This window comes from Melopsittacus undulatus, chromosome 1, assembly GCF_012275295.1.
Source record: "Melopsittacus undulatus isolate bMelUnd1 chromosome 1, bMelUnd1.mat.Z, whole genome shotgun sequence".
NCBI lineage: Eukaryota > Metazoa > Chordata > Aves > Psittaciformes > Psittaculidae > Melopsittacus > Melopsittacus undulatus.
Window position 1 is genome coordinate 87649074 of NC_047527.1, and position 20663 is coordinate 87669736.

The 20663-nt window shown below is 43.9% G+C and overlaps 1 protein-coding gene across 3 annotated transcripts in view; it reads left to right on the top strand.

Moving 5' to 3' along the window:
* RREB1 (ras responsive element binding protein 1) overlaps nt 1-20663 on the top strand; it is a 79176-nt gene that overhangs the window by 26027 nt on the left and 32486 nt on the right. For all 3 annotated transcript variants that reach the window (XM_031049636.2, XM_031049638.2, XM_031049637.2), the window contains exons 6-7: nt 11452-11596; nt 12762-12901. In XM_031049636.2, the coding sequence (XP_030905496.2) occupies nt 11452-11596; nt 12762-12901 (285 nt within the window). The remainder of the gene's footprint in view (nt 1-11451; nt 11597-12761; nt 12902-20663) is intronic.

Below are 20663 nucleotides of genomic sequence, written 5' to 3' on the forward strand. Positions count from 1 at the left end.
CTGTAGCCTTGGACAGTATCCCCCTTCAGTTATCATTAAAGAACAGCAAAGGAAGTTAACACAAAAACACGAATGCTGAGATCTGATTAGAATCAAGCGAAGCAAGGAAGTGCAGAGTTAAGATTTATATGCAGACCTTAATTAGCTCCATTGTTCTTGAGGACCGAAGCGTACACAATGAGGAACATTATACTTGCATCTCCAGAGCTCTTCACTACCTAAACATGAGAGACTTCAGTGTGCTTTTTGGTCTTAAATTTTGCATGTGTTGCCTTTAAGTAATAGCTAAGTTGGATCTTGTGCCTTGCAAGGTGGTGGGTTTTTGTGTCTTGGTTTTCTGCAGGTGAAAAAAGGGGACACGCTGCTCTCAGTAAGTTCAGGTTTCTGGTGGGACTTGTGCCGAGGAGAAGGTGGTTTGACGCAGCAGAGTAATACCACCCTCCTCACGGGCAATAACATAAATCTCCATATAACAGAGCATATTGGGCATAGCTTAGTGCTGCTTTGTTACCCATGTCACAGTTCAAATAAGCACAAGCCACTTGACAGATTGGATTCTAGTCACAGAGCACATGGCAGCGTGAGACCTTGATCTTTCCGCATAAGTACCCTTTCAGGAGCATCACCTCCTGTGAAGGTCTAGTATTCTCAGCGATGTTACCTCCCCTTCTCACCTTGAAGAGTTACAAAATAAATACAGGCCTTTACTTAGCAAGCACTAGAAAATCCAGGCAGTCTTTGTGGGAGTTGAGGTGCTTTTAGTCCTTTGCCATAAGCCCAACATTAGCGTGATTCTTGCGGAGATGTTAGCTCTCAAGGTTAACAAGTAACATGTTTTGCTGGCATTTCAGCTGGGGGTTTATCTTCCACCTTGTACTTCAGTTGGGTGATTCTGTGTAGAAAATGCTGGTGGTGAGAAAGCTTGCTGGGAAAGTTTGTATATTAAGGTAATCTTTGCTCAGCCTGTTGTGCATGCATATCAGAAGTACCTGCATTGCTTCCCTGATGAACGTGTGTTCACTCTGTTCCTCACGTTGTTTGAAAAGACTCTTGGGCCAAGTGCCCACGAGAATGAGGTAAAGAGCTATCTCAAACTGCATTTGTGGTTGCTCTCATTCTACCTTTAATGTATGTCTTCCAGCTTTACCTTTTCTCCCCCCAGTACCTAACCTGCTCAACCTGTTCTAGTTCAGCATGCTGAAACCAGCAAACTGTAGAACCCTTTCTCAGGGTCAGCAGGTTTTTTCCTCTTTCTTTTCTCCCCTCTTTAAAAAAAAGGCTTATTCATTAACAGCAGATTGTCAGCATTTGGGGAAATGTCTCTAGCTGTAAAAAAAACAAACAGGGGAATCTGGTGTGTGGGCTTAGCCAGAGCCTTTCACTTGTGTTTTTGAGCCGTGATGCTCACTTGTGTGATGCTCACAGCTTAGGCAAAGACATGGTCTAAAAGTAGTAGTGCCATCATACAACTGGTAAATAGCACACAATATGCTAATACTGCTTTTTGTTTCTCGAGGGCATGTATAGATATGCTGAGTTCTTCACGCTGCTGTCTTAGCTGAAGTTTTCTAAACACTCTCAGTGAATTTTTGGTAAACCCTCAACGTTGGCTCTCATGTCTTAAAACAGAGGAGGTGTATCACTTCGGTGTGTCTCGTGTTTGACATCCAGCCACCTCACTGTGTTGTCTTTTCTTGACAGTCTCAAACTGAGGGTAAAGAGAGTATGGCAATCCATGTTGCTTATGGACTGCACCAAGATTAATTTCACTTGGGGGCGAAAGTTCCCGAACTCCTGTAAAGCAGCACAAGTCACACAGGAAATTCTGTTTCCAGCTACTATGCTTCACTAAACAGACATGTAACAAGATGTGAAATCTTTTGCTAGTGCTTCTCTGCTCAGTGGGGGCATGCTGTGAGATCACTGCTGGTGAGGAAGGAGGACCACATGTTCAGGAACAGGACAGGAAATGGGCTGAGCACGTGAAACCTCTTTTGCTAGGATGCCGTCCTCAGCGCTGGGAAAAGTTTGCACAACTTGTGTGTTGTGCAGTGATAACCTCTTACTTCCTTGCCCATGGAGTCACTTGGTGACTGCTGATATGGGGGTGATGCAGAGACCCTGCTTTAAGGAAGATGTGCTTCTCTTATCTGGTGCAGCTTCCTTGCTTGCTTGCGTGTGTGTGTACTGGGGAGGGGAGGTATTCGGCTCTATCTGCATGGCATCCCCAGCATTGCTCTGGCCATCTACTCTTTCCTCCTGGAGCTGTGTGACGCAGCCAAGTTGTTCTGTGCTGTGTGCCATCAGGATTGCTCAACAGTGGAGTGTGAGAGGGAAGCAACTGCATAATGGCTTTGCCTGGTTCTGGGAAGTAGCTGGGGCTTGTGCTTGCTTGGTTGGTAAAGGGGTGTGGTTTTAGGGGGGAGGCAGGAGGTACCTGGGCCTTCTTCAACTGTGTTTGCTCTTAAGGATAAAACTTTTCCGCCTTCTGACATCCTTTCTCTCATTTTCTTTTTCCTCCCACTTTCCCACACACCCCCAACCTCCTGATGCTAAGATTTAAAACTGCTTTAATTGTCCTCCATTTGTTTTCTTTAAACATGAAGTTTCCTGAAAAATGAGCAGTGAAGTCACTGACCAAGGTTATATACCATGATAACTAAAGGATGCGCCTGAAAACCACAGATTTCCAAAAAAGATGATGGAAAACAGCAGTTGAGAATGTCCTAGGCTAGGTTTTTGATGTACCTACTCCTGCTTAATATTTTTGTAACTTAAAAAGTTTTGTCTCAAAGCTTAAGGAAGTACAGAGGCCTTGTTCAAGGATCTTGTTTAATACTGTCTCTCATGAAAGAGCTCTTATGGCTTGGAAGTCTCCTTGCAGTATTTGGCATTGTTGATTTAGCTCAGAATTTAATGCAAACTGTGGGTGAAGTGATACTGGGAGGCTCACACTGCATTTCCCTCTTATTTTGCCCTCCCATAGGCAATGACTGATGCAAACTGCAAATGAATGCCTTCTTTTGCTGTCCTTTGGGAAGCTTTCCTTTGGAGGCATGGTTTGAATCCCTTCCCTGTCACAGCATCATCAGGCAAATATTTGTCTCCTTATTTTCCTTTGAGGTGTCCTGACAGCGCTGCTGGTAGGGAACAGGAGTAACTTTAAGCCAAGCTGGGAATGCAGTTGTATCAATCTCAGCCTGTTTGAACTTGCTGGTTCTGCATAGCAAGTAGTTGCTTAAATGTGAATACAGAGTAATTATTCAGCAGTGGTACCCCCCCTTTTTGGATGTGTAGATCAGTATCTTTCCTCTCACTCATTGCTTACAACTTGCCTTTATTCACAGAAAAGCTAAATTTTACTCTAGGATAAAAATACAAAATGCTTTGTGTGCATGTGTGTGTATCGTATATCCTTAGGTATTGTGTACTGGCAGCTGCATGGCACTGGTTAACTTTGCAGACTGGCCTGGTAGCACTGAAAAGGGACTTCTAATCTGTCATTTGAATGTAATCATAGGAGGCTTTTGCAGCTTTAGCACACCCAGTTAGTCTTGGTGGAGCTAAATAATAATGCCCATGTCATCCTAACGATGCTGTCTGCTGCCCCACTCTAAGGCTATTTTTGCTTTGCAGGAAGAACCTCATTGCTCAGGGGAACAGACAGTGTGGCAGACCTCTCTGAACCTGAGGGGATGCTTGCAGCACATCTCTGTGGTACTTGGGCTGCAGCAGTTCCCGAGGGGAAAACCGAGGGGGCTGCTACACCCACATACTGCTGCATGTTGTTGTGTGGAGGGGCTCACCCAGTCTCCACCCTTATAGACAGAGCTAATCAGCACGGGGGCCTCCATGAGGATAATGAGCTGTGCCACTACACTGGCAGGACTGCAGCACCTGGGTGCCATGGGGAGCACTAGCTGGGGCATCTCCTGATGTGCCTGGTTGTGGACACATGGCTAGAGTGAGTCAGTGCTTCCCAATCTGATCCTTCCTGCGACCCGTGCACCCCACCCTGCTTTTTCACTGCATGCATTGCAGTGGCTTTACTAGCATAGCTATGGAGGTTTCTTGCTCTTCAGCTTCATTTTGTTTATCTCATGTGAGTGTTCAACACTGGTAACCACTAGAATATTTGGTGGTACTTTAAATTTGTTTTGTTACTGCTTCACAGTTGTAATAGGGCATTTCCCAAATGGTTGGGGTTTTGGTATTTGAATGTCTCTTGACTTGCTGTGAAGTGTGTGTGCCTGTCTGAGGGCTTTTTGGGTCATTTGGAGTTTTTTTTGAGGATGCAAATACTAACCAAGCCAAGAAGAGAAGACAAACAGAAACTTGTCCAAGTACAGATTGTGTCTTGATCTGCAAAATTACCTGCATCTTTCTGGTTCCTGTGATTACAACTGGCAAGAGCTGAGTGGATTGCTCTCTTAAGTGGGTGATGTTGATAATTAGCAGTGGAAATACATTGTCAATGCAGATTCTCTACATGTTTTAACAAACAAACAAACAACTGACTAAACTCTTTAACCCAAGGGTATAATGTTACTGCGCTTGACTTAAGTTCCAGTCATATTCACAAGACTGTAAAGGAGGGTGTTAGCAGCAGTATATTAAATGATTGCTCTTAAAAATGCTGCTGCTTCTCTTTCTGTTTGTTTAGGATTTACTTCCCATGTGTCATAGAATCACAGAATCAGTAGGGTTGCAAAGAACCTTAAGATCATTTACTTCCAACTCCCCTGCCATGGGCAGGGACACCTCACACTAGGCCATGTCAAATGGCAGAAGCTTTAAAGATGAGATCCCTGTGTTTTCCTGCATTTATAGAAAATTTGGGCTGAAGTAACATTTGTTACACAGAATGAAACAAAAACAGTGCCAAAGATGATGTGACACAGAAAGCTCTGAAAAGACTCATTCACTATCAGTGTAATTTTGAAGGCTGTCTTCTCTTACTCTGTGATCCACTTTTCTTTCTGTGATGCCTGAAGAATGTCATGGTCCAAATTTCAACTCGTCTTGGATGCATCCCGCATTTTTGCTGATTCTGATATTGTGGCATGAAATTGAAGCTTAGACAAGGCAGACTTTGATGTTTGGTCACCTTCTGAATAATAGACATGCTTTTTCTTTACTCTAGATTATTGAAAACATAGGAAGTTTTCATTATTTGGAGATTATTTACTGTTATTTGAAGTTAGCAAAAAGTGAAAGATCTTGGGGAAGAAAACAATGGAAGAGGTAGAGCAATTGCATCAGCTAAATTGTACTTAGGGCTTCCTACTACCTCCCAGACCAGCTCGGTGACCTTGAATAACTCTTTATGCTGGAGGGGAAAACAAAATATATTTTAAATAAGGTGAAGGCTGGAAAGCACTAATTTTTTATCCTTAGTCGCTGGCTGGTTGGATGTGTGGCTCCTTTGTCTTTAGATAAGCCTTAGATGAGGATCATCCCTTGATTTTGATACCAAACTGTTCAGAAGTCACAAGGGAGATGAGGAACACCATGTGCAATGCAGTAGAGTGTAGGGTACATATAGTGGTAAAGTGGAGAAACTTAGAATAATATGTGGGATATGAAGCCAGAACCTGAACATGATACTGTCAGACGATCTTTCTGGACTGATAATGCCTGGATACATTGGCCTCCCCACTGCGTTTCCACAGGCGTGGAGATGTGAGGGAGGAGGAGGGTGTTTATGCACTGGATCCTACTCTCAAGAATTAATCTTGATGTAGATGCTGGGACTTTCCCAACCAGGCCTCAGTGAAATTGCTTGCTGCTCCCCCTCTGGACATGCTGCTTCTTCTAATCAGACCTACCTGGCATAAACCTCTGCTTGACTGAAAGCCAGCAATGCTTATGCTGACATAGTTATAAGGGAGAGGCTTAACCCTGGACCCTGCTCAGAGGCTGCAGATACACCCTTTTGTTCCACACCTTCCTGTTGCCCAGGCCTCTGAGCCAAGCAGGCCTTTTCTCTTAGGATGTGGAGCATGTCAGCAGCCGTGGAAATCTGGGGTGCAACCATGGTGTGGTTTCTCTCCTCAGAGTTAAGAGGTGAGGGATTCCCACACATGCAGAGGGATGCTTCCTCTCCAAGAGCCAAAGTGGCGCTGATCAAGTTATCTCCATGCAAAGCCGGAGCTCCTGGTTTTGTTCATAATTCAGTGGGACACAGAGATGGGAGCAGCTGCATCTTGCAGTTTCCTCTTTCAGGATGCTTTGACTCGTTGTTCTAGCCTTGAGCCAGCCAGTCAAAACCTGCCCACATTCTGGTTTTGGCATTGAAGCTGTGGGTTGCCCTTGTTTCAAGACCTCCAGAAAGCTTATATGATTAACATGCAAATCCCCTTGGCATTACGAAAATACAGCAGCCCTTTTTGGAGATGTGGTAAAGGCTGGGCTGTGACCAGCAGGAGCTGCATGTCACTTCAGTAGGACACATGCCCTTTTTTTTTCCCCTTCTCCTGTGAGTCACCTCTCTGAGGCACTCATCCAACACCATCCATGGAGAGAAAAAGGAGTAAGGCACTTCAGTTCTGCATTGGTTTGTTATTGCAAAAGTCTCTCCTTTGATGTAAAGTAGTGAAGTATTTATTTGCTGCTATTCTGGTGGAATAATCACCTTTCTGAAATCGTGCTCTGCATCACAGCGTGTGGCTGAAAAGTTTTTCTGTCCATCTGCTTTTAAAAAGGGGGGGGATACGGAAAGAAGCTGGGGAAATGCCTGTGCAGTATGATTTTGGTCATCCTGTTCACGTGACTATTAAAGGGGAGAGGAAGGTTGTGGCAGAAGAGGGGAAGAGGAAGGTGAGTCTCATGGGGAGGATGGAATGAAAGGCAGTCCAGCCATTGAAAAATGTGACCGATTTTTGTTGGGAGGGCTGACTGGCAGAGAGTCATAACATAGCTGGATCTTCCTGGCTCACCTGAGGAATTCCTTGTATGAGGAGGAGGGAAGAGATTACAAGGAGAGCTTTTCCACATACAGCTGTGCTGCAAAAAGCATAGTGTGTAGCAAGTTACCTGCATTTTTGCATAGCAGTTCTTAAACGTTAGGAGTTTAGATCAGAGGTGGATCAGACCTTGTTTGAAAAATACTTAATTTCTTCTTTAAACTTCAGGATTATTCTTTGCAAATTCTTCTGACTCTATTTGGTCTCATTTTAAGTAGACTTCCACCACCTTCTCTGAGAGGTTAATCAAGGCTAGCTAGCACTAGGTGCAAGAGAGCCCACCCTAATATTAAGCTCTAATTTTTATCTCCTTTCTTTTCATCTTGTGTATTGTAGTTGCATTTTAGTGTTCCACCACTGGTACTGTCCAAGTGTATGTGTGACTGCATGCATGCTGGGGAGACTTAACAACCACCATACAAAGTTCAGGTTTCAGGGTTCTGTACCTTCCTGAGATTGGCTGTCATTCTTGAGTTGCTCTGTAGGATGGCTCGGAGCCATGATCCATTTATTTATATTAGGAAAAAGAAAAGCCAGGTTTCATCTGCTGTGGCTCTGGCTCTCTTCTGAGCTGCAACAGTGGTCACTTCAGAGCTGCTGGTACATTACTGTAACTTGCATCTGTGGCTGAATATGAGCATTTCTATGCATGTCCTTATTTTGCCCTTTGTTTTGCACCACATTCTCACTTCCAGTGTTGAATGTTTATCTTTTTTTTTAACAGATGAATGTCATTTTCCTTTATCATTGTAAGATGCTGAAAGCCAGGCTGACTTATGAGCCTGGCTTTCGTATTCAAAGTATGCCAGTGTTGTCAGGCCAAAATATGTTGTTATAGTCACAATGGGAAAATAACTTCTAAGCACAGCTTTGTTCCTGTTCTCCTTGTATCTTGGCAGGCTAAACAGTGAGGTCGAGCATTTTCAGTGTTAGATGTAAGATCTAATCAAGGCAAACTCTTCTAAAGGAGGATAAGGCAACATAAATACTTCCCCGCTTTCTCCCCTTAATTATAGTTAGGAAACTTTTTAAGTAAAAGAAGCCTTGGTGAAGGGAGTCTTTAGCTTTAAAAGAAAGGTTGTGGATGTGGATGTGACTTGGCATCTGCTGTATACAGTTCAGCCCAAATTGGGTGATAAATATTTTCTTGAGGCAGAATGACATCCATGTTGCAAAGTAAAATAGAGATGAAGATTGTGTCTATCCTTTGTACTGCTCAGCTTTATCTTCCCGCTTATCTTGGGCTCTAGTAATCTCTTTCCTCTCCACCCTTGCCTTGATGTAGTGAAACTCGCTTAACCTGCCAAGGGAACAAACCTGCTGGCTGTACTGTGGACAGGTTGCGACTCTTCTTGAGAACTCTGGAACCTGCTGCTTTGGTTTCAGGTTCTTCTTTTTTCCTTAATGATTGCATGCAGAGAGCTATCACAGCGGCTCTGATATTTGACCTACAGACTAAAAGTCAAAGGTGCAGTCAGGGTGTCTTCCTGTTTATAGCTCAATAGCTCAGGCTGCTTCCTTTCAAATATGCAAAACTAAAACACGAAGGGATTACCACATTCCTTGCTGTGGGTACGGATTCAGCTCTGGCTTTTAGGGCATGGCAAAAACGTGTGCATTGCAGGAAGAACTGCAAGCTGAGGGCAGCCAGTGTGTGACACCAGGCATAGCAAAGCCTCGTGGCTGTGTGCTGCATCCACTTTAACAAGCCCTGCCTTATTAGCATACATTATCTTCAAACACAGCTGGCCTGCTTCTGGGACTTGCAGGAGCCAGTGTGTTTGCATGCATTAGGTCATGCCAGGCAGAGGTGCTGGGTTGGACTGGCACTAACCTGGAGGTCTCAGCAGTTTCTCGCATTGATATGCTGTGGATGTGTCATTGTACCCATCAGAGCAGAGTTCAACAGGTGGACATCAGTAGGAAGAAAAGAACTTAGCCCTAAGGAAGCTATTTTGCATAGTAGCTACTAATCAGGAGTTCTTCATACTCATTACTGGGAGAAAAGAGACTTTAAAAGAAAATAGGAACAAAAAATCGCACACTTAATACATAGCAGGTTTTTTTGTTGTTTGTTTTCTGGCTGAATGTGATTTAGCTTGACTGCTTTTGCTCTCTAGCTATGTGAAAGTAACTGGCCAAGTAATACTAGCTGTGCATCACCCAAGCTGCCAGAAGGTTAAGCATGCAGGCCATGTGTGTGTGTCTGGGGTGGGGGGACAGAAAGACACATGCAAAACGTTGCTGTCTGACTTTAAAGAGCTCTTTGAAACTGAAAAGCAGTCCTTACCAGACAGAAAAACAAAACAGACCAACAAACCACCTTCCAGGTTTCGCTTTGCCTGTGCTGTTGCACACTACAGTTTTTTGTTCCCAGATGTTTGTGTTTTATCTTCAACCATTGCAGGCAGAACAAGTAACTGGCTTCTTCTCCCTTATTCTTGCATAAATACAGACAACTGCTCCTCACACTGTTGATTTATGACCCCTAGGAAACTCAAGCTAGCACAATCAGTTAGATCTGTGCCATGGGTGTGAGGGGGAGAGACTCAAGAAAACGAGGCAGTACAGTACCTGTAGATGCCTTCCCTGCAGATTTTGTGGTGGTAGGGCTGCCAAAGGGCCAGGGCAGGGGAGTGCATATTGTACTCCAGAGGCTGTGTCAACACTCCAGCTTCTCTCTGGGTCTTGTCAAACCTGGAAACCCTCAGAGCTTCAACCTCCTTTTTGCTCCCAGTTGGGCGATAGGGAGGGAAAGAGGTCACAGAAACAAAGCAATGTTTCCGTGATGCTGTGCCCAACCTGCTGGGCACATCTGCGCACAGACACTCTCTCCTAATGAACCTCCCACAGTGTCACTGGCAGATGCCACCAGTGTCCATCCACCATGTGTGTGACCAGTGAGGGTTACTGGGGCGTATGTGGACCTGGTCCTCCAAGCAGCCCCAGCCTTGCTGGGTGTTGAAAGCAGGCACTAGCTGACAGCCACTGTAATGTTGCATTGATTCTGGTGCTTTTGGCTTGAGGCTGTTCCTGAGAATACCCTCAGAAGCCTGTCTGTAGTTACAGATGGTAGTTTAGCTGCCTTCCCTTTTTTTTTTTTCTTAAAGGTTCAGAAATTGTGAAAGGAAACATTAAAAATAGCACTGTGTGAAGAGATAGTCCTTCCAGCAGTTCTAGTCCTATTTTGCCTGTGGGTCAGTTTGGTCCAGTGTGTTATCTTCAAGCATCATGCCGTTGGCATCCAAAACTAAAACAGATTTTATGTCATAACATCCAAGCAGTTATGAGGACATAGGAGACTCATCTAGGTTACAACATTCTCTCATGTTTGAACATGATAGTGTGCAGTCGAGTTAAATGGCACGGTCCTGAGCTGAGCTGTGGGTGTGACTTCTGAAGGATTTGCCCAAATGCCGTTGACATTGTCTCCCTCCTGCTGCTTTGAAGTCAGTCATATGGACAAAGGGCAACTTTCCCCTGCACTTCCATTTCTAGTTATTAGAAGCAAAAATCTGCATTGCCTCTAAGAGCATAAGTTTGATTTTTTTTCAAAAGCACTATAAATTTGAAGTGAGGCTAAAAGCCCTACATAAAAAACATAAAAATTCAGCTTTGAGAATTCAGAAAAAGCACAGGGTGCAATACCCTTCATCTAACCAAAGGGAACTAGGCAGCAGTGTCTTCCTCAGGTTGCAAATACAGAACACCAAGAGGCAGGTGGGTCAGGTATACAGATATTCATGAGATTGCTTTCTGAGCTGTTTTGACCCTCTCCCCTTCCCTGTGTCTGTGAGACAGGAAATAGTTGTTTTCCCAGGGAAGCAGGTTTGTGAACATACTTCAGCAATAACGGAGTTTTGCAAGCCATACCTGCTGCAGCTTAACAGTGTGACCAGATATATCTTGACTTCAGAGTTGCAGTTGAATTTCAATATTGGGGTACACCAGTGTGTTAAGGAAGAGAAGGAAATAAATGCATTTAAGAAGTGTTGCTCTGGTGTTGGCTTATACAGATGGGGTATAAAAGCTATGAAAGGAGACCAGCTGAAGATGGGAGGCTTTTTCTGCATTGAGTGAAATGGATGCTAAGCTGTAGGCCTTTACTTACTGGACTTCCACCAGACTGGGAGGCAGGGCATGTAGATTAATGGGCAGTATTAAGCAGAAGCGGGGCCTCTGAGATGATGTGAGATGGGCAGGGTGCTCCTGGGGCTAGGTGCCAGCAGGGCAAGTGCCATGCTGTGGGCTGGGACATGGGGGAGAGCTGTAGGGTTCCCTGCTGTGGTCCCAAATGGTCCCATATGCTGCAAAGGACCGATGCTGGATTGTGCCCCAGCTGTTTTGCAGAAGTTCAGTCCGGTTTATGGGATCTCTGCTGGTATCCTTTAAAGGCAAACCTTAGAAGTGGTGTTCACATTAAAATTTACTCAGGCTTTCTGCCACGATTTGCTGCTGACAGCGTCTTCTTCCCCCTCCTGCCCAGACACATGAAGATTCATGAGAAGGATCCGAACAGCACAGTGACCACAACTCCCCCGTCACCACTGAAGCGCAGGCGATTGTCTTCAAAACGGAAGTTTTGTCACGATGCTGAGATGGACAGAGATGAGAGGATACCTGCAAAAAAGGTTCTTTACGGGGCAGAAGCAAAACATGCTTACCTCCTAAATTCTGTCAGCTGTTGAGTTCAGGCAGTCAGCATGGAGATACAAAGATGTGGGCTTCTTACAGGCCTGTATATATATTTTAAGATGCCACGCTTGTCCTGTGTAGGCAACCCTGTTGTCTGAGATTGAAAAGTAATTTCTCGTTTCAGAGACTGAAAGAATTGATTTTTTTTAATTCTTTATTATTTAAATTTGGGGTTGGTTATGATTTATATTAGATAATTGATGTTGGATGACAAAAAGATGAACTATTGTTTTGCTACTGCAGTTTTCCTCTAGGTTGTTTTTTCTCTCTTAATTTGTTATAGTCTTGCTGGATAATGATTCGAACTTGTAAAAAACTAGTATTTAATTCAAAAGCAGCAACAGCTTAAGTCTGTTTCTGTCTTGAGCTGGAGAAAAAAATCTGTCCTACATTTCCCTTTCACAGTAGCATAATCCTGCATTACTAGAGTTGCAAGAGAAACCAGAAAGATATTTATTTGAAGGCTAGACATTTCCATTAGGGTTTTGTTTATGAAACATTTTAGTGCATTTCAGTCATTTATACAAAATGTATGGTGGCTGCCAAACTTAACCCGACTCTTTCCATTTACTGTCTCTAACTGGCCAGCTAGTAGCAGTTCCATTTACCACAGTATCACTTGTTTTGTGCATGCTTTTCGCACTGTAATCAGAAGAGGGCTACAGAAAACTCATTGCTTTTCCCTGGCCCACTTGAGCTAGCAGTTGGCAGTATCTGAGTGGCATAAATAATTCAGGCTGACAGCTCGCTTGGCTTTCCAGAGGGTAAGGGTTGCTGGTTCAGCGGTATATAAACATACAGGTTTATAAGTTGTTCAGATCGCAGTTTCTCATTAGAACTGATGTATTAATGACTTAGCTGCACACTTTATCTCCTACTGAGCCTCCTTTTCTCCTGTGCAAGTTCTCACACACACACACACAGAGGCTCTGTTGCTTACCCTCTCTCTGTTACCAACATGAGTCATTTCAGGTCGCCTGCAGCAAAATTATGGTTGAAGCCTGCTACTTTGTTTTTAAGAGAAAGACTTCAAATGGATTGCATATTTGGTTTGTTGCTTAAAGTTTGGTCTAGTGAGCTTTTTTCCCCCTCTCTCTGAAGGTTGTCGAGGATGGTCACTCCTATGAAGGGGATAAGAAGGCTGAGGAGGAAGTTTATCATTGTCCAGTGTGTTTCAAAGACTTTTTTTGCAAGTATGGGCTGGAGTCCCACATGGAGACACATCCAGATAATTCTCTGAGGTAAGAAGTAGTCACAAGAGTGTTTCTGGTCAGCTGGTGGACTGAGAGAGCCTGCTGGGGAGATGAAGGAGCCATTTACCCCCCAGCTCCCTTCCTGATTTTCTACAGTTTTTTAAATGCTTGTGCCTCATCTTGTGCCACCAGAGTGCTGTAGGGCTTGGTTTTGTTATTTTTTTGCAAGTACGGGAAATCTTGCCAGTTAATAGCTGGAAATGTTTTTAGAAGAAATTTAAAGCATCCCTTGCTCCCCTCCAAACCCATTGCTGATGTTACATAAAATTGCAGAATGCCAACATGGCAGAATTTTAACAAGTTAAACTAAAGATGCCTAAAATGTGAAGCAAAACTTGATAAAAGTATTCATGTACCAACCTCTAAGATTACTCTGTCTGGGGAGAAGGCAGCAGCTGGATATAAAGGTTTTGTTGTCTGTTGTGGGAGTGAGTGAAGATAGATGAGTTTCTGGTTCCAGACTTTCAATAAAATGTGTTATGCTTTTATGCCTGTTGAGGTTAGGGAATGGTGTGGATTTTGGCTTAAATCAGCTTCTTTTAACAAGGAAAAATTAGTTATTAATTGCTTGGGAAGGTGCTTGGCTGTTGTGTTTTAGTTCAAGTAATTGCCTCTGGGACTTCTGATACCTTTTTATTTCCTGTTTTTTATCGTAGAAAAATGTAGAGCCAGATACATGAAGATATAAAAGATATTCCAAGTCTGGTTTATGCATGTAGGAAAGCTGCTATTTCAGAAGAGGATAGTGTCCATTTGCAGAAGCTTGTCAGTGTTTTAAGCTTATTCGGGGGCATTGAACTCTAATGATGTTTTCAGAAGGGGGCACAATTCACCATCTTGAAGTGTCAACACCCTCTCCTGAATGTAGTTTCTCAACAGAAGGGCATGGAGCAGAGCCATCCCGTTCTGTTAAATGGGATTACTTCTATTAGATTTTCCTTCTTTAAGAAAATCTTGGTAAATACATGTAAAAACGTTTTTTAAAGTCATTGTAAGTGCTGTAACTATTTGGAACAGGAGTTGGAAAGCTCACTCTTAAGCTTGGTCCAGCAAATAGTATTGAATTAAATGGAATTTGCTGTTTTTGAAGTAAATTTTCATTATAGAGCAAAGCTGAAACAATTGTTCTCTGGCAAGAACTCTGCAATCCCCACAAAAGGGAGTCAGAGATAATTTTGCCATACACTTTACACTTCATAGGAAGCAAGTGTTATATTAGATTTACCCTGGCATTAGCCTCATTTTGAAGCTTCTATGAAGATATGACCTCTTTGCAAAGTTCTGTGCCATGGAGCTAAGAGGACAGGTGGATTCTCTTGCTCCAAGTAATGGATAAAAGTTAACAGAATGAATACCCTTCTAGCATGGCAGCTTTGCAGTCTGCTGTGGCAAGGCAGAAAGACACAATGGCTATGCAAACATGCTGTTCCTCTTCATGCAACTTGTTCTGTAGGATTAGGAGACTTGCTTTTGGATGATATTCTCCTGAAATGGATTTTGCTAGCCTTGACTGGGTTGAGCAACAGAGACTGAAATGTGCCCCTAAATCAAAGCCATGATTGTGAAGCTGTGTGGGCACCAGTTAAGGGTGGTGCTGGAATGCTGGTCTTCATGGACTTGTCTAGATGATGGTAGGGTTTTTTGTCAAATACTTGCTTTAGTAATTTAGAATGTGTCAGTGGAGATAGGACAGAACAAGGAAGCTGTGGTTCTTCCTGGTCAGCTAACATATTCAAGCACAGCTTGCCCTGCCTGTGTGGTTTAAAACACATCTTTTGTCCTAGTCTAGACAAGTCAAATGGCACTGTGTGCTTGGCCCAACCAAACAGAAAATCTTCTGGTAAGCAGAGCAGTCTGGGCCACTGTTAAGGTGACTCATCCCAAAGGAAATGGGTTAAAACCCTTTGCAGGCAGAGGCCATAATCCTCTGGTTCCCAGGGTTCTGCAAGACTGTAGGAATCAACAAGATATGCTGAACATGGCATACCATTGGGTCCGGAGTTCATGTGAATGAAATGATTCCTCTAGGCGAGGCTTAAGGTTGGTTTTTTGAGTGAAAGAAATAAAGAAAAGGGAAGATTTTGCTAGAGTATCAGTGCGGAAGGTATGTGTGTATGGGTGTGCTCATGGTGGGGGAGCAAACTGCAAAGTGTTAGAAGGTGTTCATCAAGTCCTGGTGTTTCCTTATTGTAGAAGACAAGGAGGAAGAACTCTCCTCAAAGTTCAAACAAACAAGCCTAGCAGCTGTGTTATGAGCAAAGGACAGGGTGCAGAACACCCTCAGTCTGTTTTTATTGCCAGTGTTGTAAAAGTCGAGTCACTTTACCAGGACTTCTGTGCTTGGTTTGGAGCTACAGCTTTAAGTAGCCCAGCACAGTCTGTTTTGTCATGTGATCATGTAAGTGATGCTCAGTCTCCCTAACCGTGCCTTTCTTTGTAAACCACAGGACAAATGTCTGACTCCTTTTTGCTCCCCTAGTAGTATAGAAACGATTAGGGACATCATCTCTGGGGTGGTGCACCAGCATGCATTGCCTTAGTGGTGCTACCAGCCTTCCTCCCTCCCTTTAGGGATGCATCCTCAGCAGCAGCAGCAATGTGCTGCGGTGGGCAGAAGCTTCTGCTTAGCTTCCTTGTGGTCCTTTAATCCTTCCATTGTAATGCTGTTGTGTAAATACAGCCTCTTGCCCTCAGAGCTGCCCTCTGTCTGTCCCAGCCCCCCTCTGCTAAGCAGCAGAAAAGGTAAGGCTGTCTGGCAGTTTGATGATCAGTATGTGAGCAGCTAATTTACAGGGTGGGTCATTACCCTTCCAGATACTGTCAAATGAACAACTTTAAATCACAGGGTTAGCTGTTCAAAGCCAGATGAAAAGACACCCTGCATTGTCTTCCCCAGTGCTGCTTTTTAATGTAAAGCCCTGAGCTGGGAGCACCTCATTGTTTACTTGTGGCAGAATAAACAATACTTAATCCACTGATTGTGTGAGAGGGGCTCCCCCTTGGGAGAGTATCTCTTGATTATGTAAAATCCTAAATCGTGCATCTTTGTCTCCTAATTACGGTAAGAACTGCCCTGCTCTTGGGAGCAATAATAGGGCCCTTTGTGCTGCTGACAGTAGGCTGTGGCACTGCATCTCCTTCATGGCATTACCCCCCCTGGTCAGCCTCTGTCCCTTTGAAGCCTTGGGACCTGCACCCTTAATTAGTGACATGAGCTGGTTCCTGCAGGATTGCCTGCAGTGGGAGGTGGCTCAGGGTTGCTTTCTGACCCCCCTTGCCCTCTCTACCTGGATTATTTAAAGAAGATGCCTGTTTCCCTGCAGCTGGGGCCTCAGGACACCATCTATTTTGGTGAGTTTGTATCTGAGTGCTGATATAATTAGCAGAGCACTGAAACGTTCTGCAGCCAATAGGGAAAACGGGAAACCTGGAGGAGCAGGAGAACTCTGGAAACTTTTGTGGTGAAGGGTGGCTGTCAAACATGGTAATGTGCTTATAAAGTTCAGCTGACAGACAGCTCTGAGCAGCATCAGCAGTGCAAAGGAGACAGGAGGATTTCCTGGGGAGAAACGTTTTGAGGTGCTATGTGAGGTTTCTCCTCCTTCCTTTGGCAAATACAGTGGAACAGGCTTAAAGTAAAATGTGTGGCTTTTAATGAAGTACATGCACTACAGAACTCCTCTGTTGGGTTTCACTGTAACCAGAGCATACCCTTTATATTTCCTCTCCTTCTCCAGGAGGCTTCTTACAGCACTCTATACCCGCACCTACGAGTGGTTTAATTTTTCCTTCCTTGCAGCAGCAGTGAGATGTTTATACTGCCTCTTGTGCCCATGTATTTTCCTGAGGAGAGGAGGGAGATGGTGATATTGTGGCAGTTACCTGCTTTCTTGGAGACATGTTTCAACATTAGATCTTGGCAAGGATAGTTCTGCCATTTGAATGTGGTAAAAGCCTGGAAATTAATGAGTGTTATGGGGGCTTTCTGATGACATTTAGTTCAGTGTGGCACTGACTTCAATTATGGGATTTGGTTTTGCTAACTGCTTACAAGAAACAGACACTGCAAAGTGTGAAAGACACTGTTTGCCTCAGTCACTGAGCTGACCTAGTGACCAGAACTAGTAGATGCCTGTTGCCATGAATGGATTCAGGGCAGATTAAATTTTTTGACCTTTTACAGAGCATGTCCAAACAGCGATATAATATATTAAGCTTTGTAACTTGCCAAATCCCAGGCATATTTTCACAAGGACAGCAAAAGCAGCTCTCTTGCCGCAGGGTAATGTGCTTCTGTAGAACTTACAAACAAACAAAACCAAAAGCCATTCACAGTCTACCTTGTTCTTCAAAACAGCTGACCCAAGTTTTGCTGAAACTTGTAAAGTCAAATTGACTAGAGATTGAATGCCACTATGGAAAGCTGTTGTTTTGAACAGTTAGATCAGTAACATGCATAGCAACAGAATAGCTCAGTTCCTGGAATGGAAAGTGTCAGGATGCCCTGACCATTGGTGACTGTTTTCATTTGCCTCCGGTTTTGCCAGGGTAACTACTGTGAGCTTTTGTTTCTGAAAACACTCCCAAGTGGAAAATGTTGTCATTGTGTCTTGGTGTTACCTGGCTTCACACCTGGGAGTGGACAATTTAAGTACGCTAGGTCACCCTGTTTTCCCCTTTGCTAGCACATCCTTGTTCTTTAGTGCATGGTGCCAGCTGGTGGGATGCTGCAAGGTACCCCAGGCCTATGTCCCTGGGTAATGATCTTAAAACATTATATCAAATACACACTTTTGTCTTTTAAAGTCAAGACAAAAGGAAGTGGGTTTGAGTCAAAATGATTCCAGCTACTTAGAACATTACATGTTCATTGCCCAGTTACTGTTCTTCAGCACAGTTCTGCACATAGGCTTTGGGGAGATAAAGTAACCAAGAAAATAAATTAATGGAAATTTAAAGTGTGCAGAGATGGTGTCAATCATTAGCACCAGTAGAAGAGACTAGTACAAAACTAAGTTGTGTATGGAGCAGCAATGTGGCAGAATAAAAGCACATGGTACAGGATGTAAAAGGAAAAAAAAAACCACCAGAAAAAGACCCTTGAGTTTCATTCTTGTTTCTGCCAATACCTACTTAAGCAGCTTTAGGAATACACTTCCTATCTTTTCTCTACTTATATAGTAGGGTATAATCCTGCTGACTTAATTCTTGTGAAGCATGTTGCTTTCTATGCATGGTCAGCCTTTTGTGGGAAGAGGATGTTAGTGACTGTGGCTGAAAACTAAGCGTTGTTTATAATTTATATTACTTGTGAGACAAAAAACTACGGGTTCATGGTGGGGAGAGGAAGTTTTTTTCCTAGTAGTTGACATTTCTGTTACTGGAAGCAACTTGAAGCATGAATGACAAGTAATATTCATGCACCATCTCTGTCACAGCTGTTGGTGAGCATGTGGATAAGCCTCATTCCTTGCTAGCACTTCAAAATATGTAATACTGTACTCTTTTAATGCAGCTGGATAATTCAGAGGTGGTTGTATCTTACATGATTGTTGAGTACCAAGAGAGGAATGGAGAGCACTCTAGCACAGAGGTTCATGGACCAGCTCTGGTAAATGCTAGGACAAAAAATAGGCTGCAGTACAATGCAGCTCTTAATGTTGATAAGGCAGAGGAGAGGATAAGCAAGCAGCTGGTGAATGCATCCTTTTACTGAGCAAATGGAGAAGTAAAATCAGTGGGTTGAGCATCTGCAGGCTGGCTTGCAGAAGCAGACCAGAACTGCATTTTAAGCGCTTTCTGAAGTTTCTGTTCAGAAACAAAAATGGAAAATATCTGAAGAGCAGCGTGAGTCCAACACTGGCCTAGAAGTGGTCAGCTCACATCAGGGAGCTCATTGTGTGAGGAGACTGGGAATCCAGAGCAGCCGGGTAAAAATAACGGGTAGTGAATGGACACAGGGAGTAATGCTCTCATGTGAAACTGTGGTGTATCACATGGTGTTGAATATCTTAGCTCGGTTGCAAGAATAGAAAGTGGGTAAAATGCAAAGCTGGCTGTAGAGGAAAGCATCTCGTAAAAGGGAATCCAGGAGGGAAGGAGGGTTGTGCCAAAATAGGTTGTTAGCATGCCTGCCTGATCCTGGTGACCAGGGTTTGTTTGTACGCAGGCTCTCTCAAAGTGCTGGCTGCTTCTTACTGTTAGCAGTCATGTCTGCGTGCTGAGCATAGCTTACCTGCGAATGTTGATAAGGGCAAGGGTGTTCAGTCCAGATTGGGCTGCACCTATTTGTGAGCCCTGTTGTCGTCGGTGGATGGTTATAGGATAGACAAGCACTTCTAGATATGTTTCTACTTGTGAAAATCAGTACTGCTTTTAACATGGTCAGTACATAGGGTTTGCCTTTTTTTTTACTTACTCCACTGTGCATTTTAACACTGCACAAGTATCTGGCTTCCGTATATGAAAGATGTGCTGAAAGGCAGGAGGGGCTTTCGTTTTCTTACCCCCAAAGAATCCCAGAAGGTCCACTTGAGTTTGTATGCACAAACAATGAGTTTTATACTGGATGCTGTGCAGCTTCCAATTTTGGTACCTGCAGAGGACAGGTCAGGATTTTTTTCTTCACAGGTATGCTTCCCCTAATTATTAAACCCTTCATTGTTACTTAAGTTGATCTTCAGCTCTTGCTTCAGGATTCTGTCCAGCCAATTTCTTGACGCATACGTCATTGGCTAAATAAAAAAGTCATTATGAGAAAATGAAATACTTGTTTGTGCAAGTATCTTCAAGCCATCCCCCATTTCCCTTTATTTGTTCTTTGTAGCATGAGAATTCTGTTGAAGTAGAGTGAGCTAGTGTTCCACTGTGGCAGAGGTATTTAAATATGGCACTGTTGAAGTACCTGCAGGTACCAGCAATTCATTACAGTTTTGGGAAGAAGTGAAGTCTTTCCCTGATTTTACTTTGCTTACACACAAAGGAGAAGATGGCACAGGATGGCTCATGCCTTTTTATTAAATCTTATAGCAGTTAACTTCACTTGAGTTACTCTGACTGTGGGAGTCGAAGTGTAACTGGTATGCTGGTATGGGCACTGGCTCTGCTGTATGCTGACCAGTTTCTGAAGCACGACATCACCCTGGTTTATATCAGATCTGTCCTGGCTCCTACACAATACTTTTCTTGCCTGGACCACAGCGCAGCTGTAGGAATGCACATAGCATTGTGCATCCCTCTATTAATAGAAGGGCTGGTGCAGTGGTTTCAGCCTTCGCTGTACTCAAGGGTGACTTCTTTGAGGGGAGAGGATTACAGGGAGTGATAGAACAGGTTGGTAACAAAGTTGGACAGCAGTGGGGAAGTGGGAGGGAGGGAAAGTTAAAAGTCAAGTCTCGCCTTTGCCGAGGAGGTGAAACAGCATGCACTGAGCTTCTGGTGAGCTGTGTCCATCCCCCTACACACTGGAAAGGGGAGGGGAGACTCTCCAGTCTGCCAGGAAGTTGGTTCCTGGTGCTGCTGTGCCACTTGTGATTTCAGCACAAACCCATCACATTGGGCAAGATGGAGATGGGAGAATAGCAGGTCCTTTGGAGTGAGTCATGCTGTGATGCTGCAGGGGAAGGAGGTGGGACCGGTCATTGCAGGACAGCAGGAGGACCCACAGGGATCCCTGGGAGGCAGGCAGGAATGGCGTGCACAGCATTGCTGCTTTTCCATCACTCATCTGAAGCAAGTGGGAGAGATTAGT